Source organism: Zingiber officinale, chromosome 8A, assembly GCF_018446385.1.
Source record: "Zingiber officinale cultivar Zhangliang chromosome 8A, Zo_v1.1, whole genome shotgun sequence".
NCBI classification, from domain to species: domain Eukaryota; kingdom Viridiplantae; phylum Streptophyta; class Magnoliopsida; order Zingiberales; family Zingiberaceae; genus Zingiber; species Zingiber officinale.
Genome location: NC_056000.1, coordinates 17,833,912 through 17,841,044, shown reverse-complemented (window position 1 = coordinate 17,841,044; position 7,133 = coordinate 17,833,912). Strand labels below are relative to the sequence as shown.

Sequence of the window (7,133 nt, the reverse complement as noted above, 5' to 3'; positions counted from 1 at the left end):
TTTGTTAGGTGTAACGTAACTACCAAGTAGCTCAAAGTTATTGAGCGAAGTATGATTCATGTAATTTCTCTTGCAATAGAGAGTACCAGGAATGTTCACTTTCATTACAACGAGTTTATGTTATTTTTTTTTTTCTGTTCAGTATACGCAGTTGATCATTATGAAGAGCTATATGTTTCAGGTAAGTTGCTTAATCCTAAAATGTACTTGTCATTCAGGTCTACTGAACTTCTGCAATCTATACAAAATATTGGTTAATAGCTTTGAACTAGCGAATCAGGTCATGGAGGCAAAGGAAACAAATTTATTGCCTGATACTTCTCCAAACAGTGCTCCACAACCTTTTATTCCTTTACTTGCTCCTTCACCTATGGCAGCACCATTTTTCCACAATAGCACTCCAAAATTATCAGGTTTCTTTGGTTTCATGTATAACTGGCTAGATATAGATTGCAAGTATTCTTTTATTGTATGATCTTTTATTTGGTTTGTCATGTTGTTGTAGGGTAATGTTCATTGAACTTTTCTACAGTTGACAATTTGTTAAGAACAACTGCTGTTGATTGTTGGGCCTCCTTCGCTCCTTTCTTAGCCAATGTTATTTGTTGTCCGCAGTTCGAGGCTACCCTTGTTATTCTAATTGGACAAGCAAGTAAAGATTCAAGTTTACTTGCGTTGGACTCTGTTCATGCAAATTATTGCCTATCAGATATTCAACAGATTCTTGGAAGTCAGGGTGTCCCTAGTGACCTTCATGATATTTGTTCAATCCGCTCTTCTAACCTCTCTGAAGGATCCTGCCCAATTAATGATACCATTGGGTTTGAGAGTGTTGTTGACTCTTCTAAACTCCTTGCTGCATGTTCAAAGGTTGATGCTGTGAATGAATGCTGCAGACAAATCTGTCAAAGTGCCATCAATGAAGCTGCAAAAAACCTTGTCTTGAAGGATGGCGGATTGATGACGAATATGGAAATTAATGATACAACAGTGGAGTATTCATCTACTGTGAACAGCTGTAAAAACATTGTCCTTAGGTGGCTATCTAGTAGACTTGATTCTTCATCTGCAAAGCAAGTGTTGAGAGGACTATCAAACTGTAATGTTAACGGAGGTAACTTTACAATTTCTTCTTCCAGACTCTTTGCCATCTAGTTTAGTAGTTTATTTGAGTTGCTTCTTGATTTGGATTCACAATCTGCTAGCATGAGTGAATGTCTAATTGTTGTTGTGCTCTTTTGAGTAGAGTATGCTCACTGGACCAATAATCATGCTTTATGAGTTAGGAGTTTGGTAACTAAAAGATTAACACATACTTAATGGAACATATAGAGGTGATATGGATGCTCAAGTAACAAGGAGCAATGGATTTTTTTTATATTAAAAAATGCCATTATTATTTGTCTTAGTGGTAGCATGATAGATTATTGAATTATGAATTAATGTTGTAGGGCATGGTTTAAGTTGATCAATTGATTTCACAGTATTTGAGTTGAATAATGAAAGGTAAAGTGTTGCCAAACAAAATTTATATTTAATTATAAAGGAGATTCAGTATTAATGACATGGTGTGAAGAATAAGGGGAATGTGGTGGAATATGGCACGATAGTATCCGACGGAGGCCCAAATGTAATGCTGCACAATGCTCCACTTGGGGAAGGCAACTTAAAGGTGTCTGTTGATGTTGTTTTACAGGAGGAAGCAGAGCTTCCAATTCCACTTAAGTCGGGACCAACAGTAATGATAGATGCTGTTGGAACTGTGGTTGGCTGGCCAAAAGAATTGGTGATATTTCCGACGACAAAGGTATTTTTAGTTCACTTTTCTGTTGCTATAGTTATATATTTTGCTACAATTATTTAAAATTATAGAAAAAGGAGAAACCTGCACCACCATTTGCTATTTTGGAGGTTCCTGATGAGAAAAATAAATTCATGGAAGTTGAAAGTGCTCTACCAATGCCATGCAAGTTTTTGTATTCTTTTGTTGTTAGACTGATGACTGAGGAGGAGACCATTCCTATCGAATTTGATGAAGCCATGTTTGGACGTAATGTGAGTACATCGTTGTTGAGAGAGGATGTCATGCGCTGTATGGAAATGAGAGAGATAGGGTCCAGGCAAATTTTGGTTTACATGGGGTAAGTTATGTCTTATATACAATTCTTCTCTTTGCATGAGTTCATGTCTTAAGTAACCATGTTTTTTATTACTTGAATGCAGTTACTTGTACAAGTACTTGAAGGAAACAAACAGGGCTGAGTATGTGTCGTTTGTGGATCCCAACAAAATACCAGCCGCTCAAGATGGCAGTACCTCTTCACAACACATTGCTAATCAGTTGAAAGCATCAAACAGAGACAGCATATGTCTTATCCCATACAACACGGGTAATCGTGCAAGTCTCATTGTACAATTTTTTGCTTTTTTGTCATAGTGCATGTGAAATTGAGAATGCAATACATTAATTTAACTGAGCATCTAATCACCATGCGATTGGAACTACTAAAACTTAAGGTTAAAAAAAGCGTTGGATCATTTTTATTGCACATTTAATGAAATGTTATTGTTACTATAAGAGTGCATATAACAATACATATTTATTTGTCTTATCATGCTTTTGTTAATTTAATTCATGATTTTTTTGTCAACTTACTGTGTTTTGATTTAAAATTTTCAGTTACAAAACATAACATGATGGTTCTTTCTAAATTGCAGTTTGCAGGTTGTGTGAAGAACCAGTACTATACGCAGACACAATATGATGAAGTGAGAATTGAATGGAGTGAATTTGTGTACTCGTTTTTGAAGTGAATTACAGGTTGTGTGAATGAACCAGTACATGTTTTTGGTTTTTTATGGCTTATTTTGATCATATTTAGGGAGATTTATTTTGTATAAACATATGCTGAAATTATGGCTTATTTTGATCAAGGCTTATAAAGTTACCTTTTGTGATGCTCAAAATTACTGAAGTCTAAAAATAATGCAGTAAAAAGAGAAAAATTACTTCACTTTATTCATAAAATCCGAAGTAAAATCTACTTATAACTTCGAAGCAATACAATTTGTTGCTGTAAAATAGTGTCAACTACTTCGGTTATTACCAAAAAATTCGAAGTAGTATCTATCTATTACTTCGATCCAGAACGAAGCTAAATGTAATTTAATCGATAATTACTTCAGGAATTAACGATATATGACGAAGTAAAAGTAATCCATTACTTCATTTTTAACCGAAGTTAAAGTAGGTATATTACTTCACAACAAATACTAAACGATGAAGTCGAAAAGGATTTATTACTTCGGTGTTTTTAAAAACCGACGAAGTTATACGCACTTTTTACTTCGTAATATGTCCGAACCCGACACCCAATACGACTTCGTTTTTTCTGGGCCTACGACTTCGGAGTTTATCCGAAGTAAAATGAATCTTTTTACTACACGTGTGTCTACTTCGGTAAAAACAGGTCTTTTACTTCAGGTAATCAACGAAGTAAAAAGTCATTTTTCACATAGTGGTTGCCCCAGTATCAAATAGAACAGTAGCACTATACTGAAAAATGCTAATCTGACCTGTGACAATCGTCGAGGCATTGGCTACATCCTCTCTGGTGAGTGAGTAGATCCTCGCATTCGCCATAGCTGGAGGGGCTTCTAATCTGCCTTGGCTGATAAGTGGACCTTCTAGAGCGGCCTGCATCTGATACAACTGAGCTGGCTGGCCTGCATACTGAATCTGCTGTGGCTGAAGAAGACCGGTCTTGTTCGGGCACTGCTTGGCCATGTGCCCTTCTTGTCCACATTCAAAGCATCCTCGTGTGCCCTTGCGACAAACCCCTGGGTGGAATTTCCCACAAGTAGCACACTTTAGATAGCTGGGTCGCTTGCCAGATGGTCCTCCTTTTGGTTCACTCCCTGATTTGCGCTTGCTGTTGGAGTTCCCTTTCCAGTTAGAGCTGTGGCCTTGCTGTTTTTGAGTGTGAGAGTTTCCTTGGCCTTTGGACTCGGAGGAGACTTGTTTCTGCTGCTTTATGCTGTTCTGCTGTGGTCAAGGCACCGCTCACTAACTCCTCCGTGGTTTGTGGCCTATGTACGCCACCAGCCACGCTTGCTATCTCTGGCCTCAGGATCTTGAGCATCAACCGGATTCGTTCCTTCTCCGAGCTGACTAACTCGGGCATAGACGAGCCAACTGTTGAATTTCTTCACGGCTTCCTCAACCGAAAGGTTGCTCGACGAAACTCCGTGAACTCGTCGTAGTGGCGGTTTGTAACCAGTATGTGAAAGAATTCTCAAGAATTCCTTCTCAAGTCAGCCCATAACATCCGTTCATCGGGCGCCATTCCGATTCTTTCCCACCACGCGCGCCTCTCGTCAGCGTAGGAGGCACACTTCACCTTCTCGTGTTCGGCCACTCTAAGCTCCATCGTGCTCTCTAGTGTTTTCAACCAGGCTTGTGCATCCCATGGTTCACTAGTGCCCGAGAAGTTCTCCGCTTCACCCATCGCCACTGGATCGGATAGGCTTCCTTTCTTGGCTCACCTGCTGGGGCTGCTGGTGCGTGCCGGTGCTGTAGGCTGAGCCGGTGGAACCTCTAAGACTACTGGAGTCGCAGGGGTGACTGTGGGGGTATTCTGCTGGTTAGCCTTTAAGGTGGCTATTTCCTGTTGCTGTTCAGCTAGCTGCTGCTGTAACTGAGCCACTAATGCTGTAAGGTCAGGAGGAGGCACTGAACTGCCTGTCTCTTGCTGGGGCTCAGTAGCTAGTGCCCTTCTAGCTGGGCGTCCTCGTGCCATTTCTAGAGACATAGAGAACATAACATAACTAATGTAATCACAGTTATATAACTACTGATATCATGTTTAAAAACTATCACATACTAACAAGCAGTAGGCATATAAACATGAACTGTAACTAGAAAGCAAGAACAATAAGGAGAGTAGAGGTATTCTTACTTGGAAGCTGTAGGTACAATGCTGATGTGTGTGTAGGAAGTATAGAACACTGCTCTGATACCACTCTGTAACGACCCGCCTTCTAACTACTAGGCTGTAAGGCCGGTCGCTACAGTTTATGCTAAACTATACTGTGCGGAAAGCTGGGCTAATTAAAAAAAAATTTACTTTACTAAGGACGGTTACAACTGATCAGAAAGGTCTAAAGACCTTCTTTGCTAGTGTACACATGCTAAGGAGAGAAACTGGACATCCCAACTGAGCTAGGGACTAGAAACTAAACTTCCCAACTACCTACCGAACCTGCCGATCGATCCACAGATCGATCGGAGCTGCGGTCGTTCTGTTCCCAACTGGATCGGTCGGCAGACCGATCCAGGTGTGGCTGGATCGGTCGGCAGACCGATCCAGGTATGTCTGGATCGGTCGGCAGACCGATCCAGGCACCCGAAACTCTCCTGGAACACTACTGTATCGTGCTGGATCGGTCGGCTGACCGATCCAGGAGGATACAGTAGCATACTGTATCTGTCTGGATCGGTCGGCTGACCGATCCAGTGGCACTGCCCAGGCCCTGATCGGTCTGGAGACCGATCAGAGTTCTGATTTCAGCCCTGAACTCTGATTTCAGCACTTGGGCGTGCCAAAATCTCACATATGAGTTATACACTACATGAGGAACATTCTAATGACATAAAACTAGTATTCTAACATAATTACTAACAACTTAAACCAATCTTCCATGAGTTAAACATTCTAACGTTTAAAAGTGCATAAAACACGAAAACTAAAACTAATGAACTGTAAAATGCTATAGTAGGTGCTAATCCCTAGAGGATCTTTTATTCCAGTTCCTGCCACACACATCTTGATCTGCATTGACCTCCAGCCTCCCCTAGTCCACTTTTCTTTTACCTGTATCTGCAGTATAAGAAAAGTAGCATCTGTAAGCTAGAAAGCTTAGTAAGAAACCATCTACCTCACAAAAACATGCAACGATGCAAATATGATTTAAAATCATGCTGTTTAAAACATATGCTGATTGTACTGAATAAACTAAGCATGGCATGGCATATAAGCATACAATCATGGCATACCAAGAGATGAACATAAAGTCATCATGCATATTCACAGGGAAAAACTAAACTGGAGCATGATACTGAAACTGAAACTAAAACTGAGCTACGCTAATACTGAGCTACTGCTAGAACTATACTGAATTCACGAACTAATTTGTGAAAGGTTGAAAACCATATACATATAATAAGTGAAAATACTAAACATGCTGCTGAGGGGCCCGGCAATTGTACGTGCTATGCGCGCATCTCTAACTAGACCCGGGGTTGCAAGTCCCGAATTTAGTAGAGCTACTAGGTTATCTAAACCTAGGGACCGACTATGGGAGCCCAGCCCAATGGATATCTAATCCAGTACAGTGCCAACTGAAAAGTAAAATACTGGATATAGCTAAACTATTCTAAATTGCTCTTTCTAGGTTATCTGAACCTAGAGCTAGGTTGTCTGAACCTAGAGGCGACTGTGGGAGCCCACCCATTGGACCGTAGTCCTACATAAGTCGAAGTAAATCTAATTTGCTGTTTTAAATGCTTCTAGCGCATTTAATAAGTTAATTTAAACTGTCTATTACTGAGTTAGACCTTTAATCGAGCACCTAGGATGCTCTAACTCTTCTCCCTATTAGGGAGACCACCTCTAGGCACCCGACAACGTCTAACCTCCTATCTGAAGAGGGAAAACGTGCCTGGCCCTTCTAGAGGTGCTCAACTAAATCCCTAATCTGCAAAGAGAGTTAAATACACCCTAGATATCGATAAAAATCTGCATACATCCTAACTAAGCATAAAAACTCAAACGGAAGCTATTATACTGCAGGTGAGGGGTTTCTTACCTCCTATTCGTAATTTCTTACGATTCTATTCTCTAGAATTCCGGTGGAGATGATCTTCTCGACGATCCGCTCGCGTCTTCGCGTTCCTCTCGGGGAGAAGAACCTTTTTCGTGTTGGAGTCGTCGCCGGAAGGTGATCCGAGAGCCCTTGGGGCTTGGGCGCCGAGAGAGGAGGAGGAAGAGGAGTGGGCGGCGGTGAAGGTTTTCGAGAGAGGGATAGGTCACGGTGAAACTTGATGTTGCCGAACCAAGTTCTCAAAAATAAAC

The 7,133-nt window shown here is 40.8% G+C and overlaps 1 protein-coding gene across 1 annotated transcript; it reads left to right on the top strand.

Annotated features, from left to right (window-relative positions):
• The first annotated feature begins 283 nt into the window (after nt 1-283).
• LOC122010566 (uncharacterized GPI-anchored protein At1g61900-like) lies at nt 284-2,006 on the top strand. The gene is made up of 4 exons (XM_042567086.1): nt 284-413; nt 533-1,114; nt 1,611-1,807; nt 1,995-2,006. Exons 1-4 carry the CDS (start codon nt 284-286, stop codon nt 2,004-2,006), a joined length of 921 nt encoding a protein of 306 aa, XP_042423020.1.
• The last annotated feature ends 5,127 nt before the right edge of the window (nt 2,007-7,133 follow it).

Coding starts and splice junctions, on each gene's coding strand:
- LOC122010566 (XM_042567086.1), top strand. CDS start 284: ATGGAGGCAAAGGAAACAAATTTATTGCCTGATACTTCTCCAAACAGT. Junction 414..532: donor TAGCACTCCAAAATTATCAG/GTTTCTTTGGTT, acceptor ACTTTTCTACAG/TTGACAATTTGTTAAGAACA. Junction 1,115..1,610: donor AAACTGTAATGTTAACGGAG/GTAACTTTACAA, acceptor ATGGCACGATAG/TATCCGACGGAGGCCCAAAT.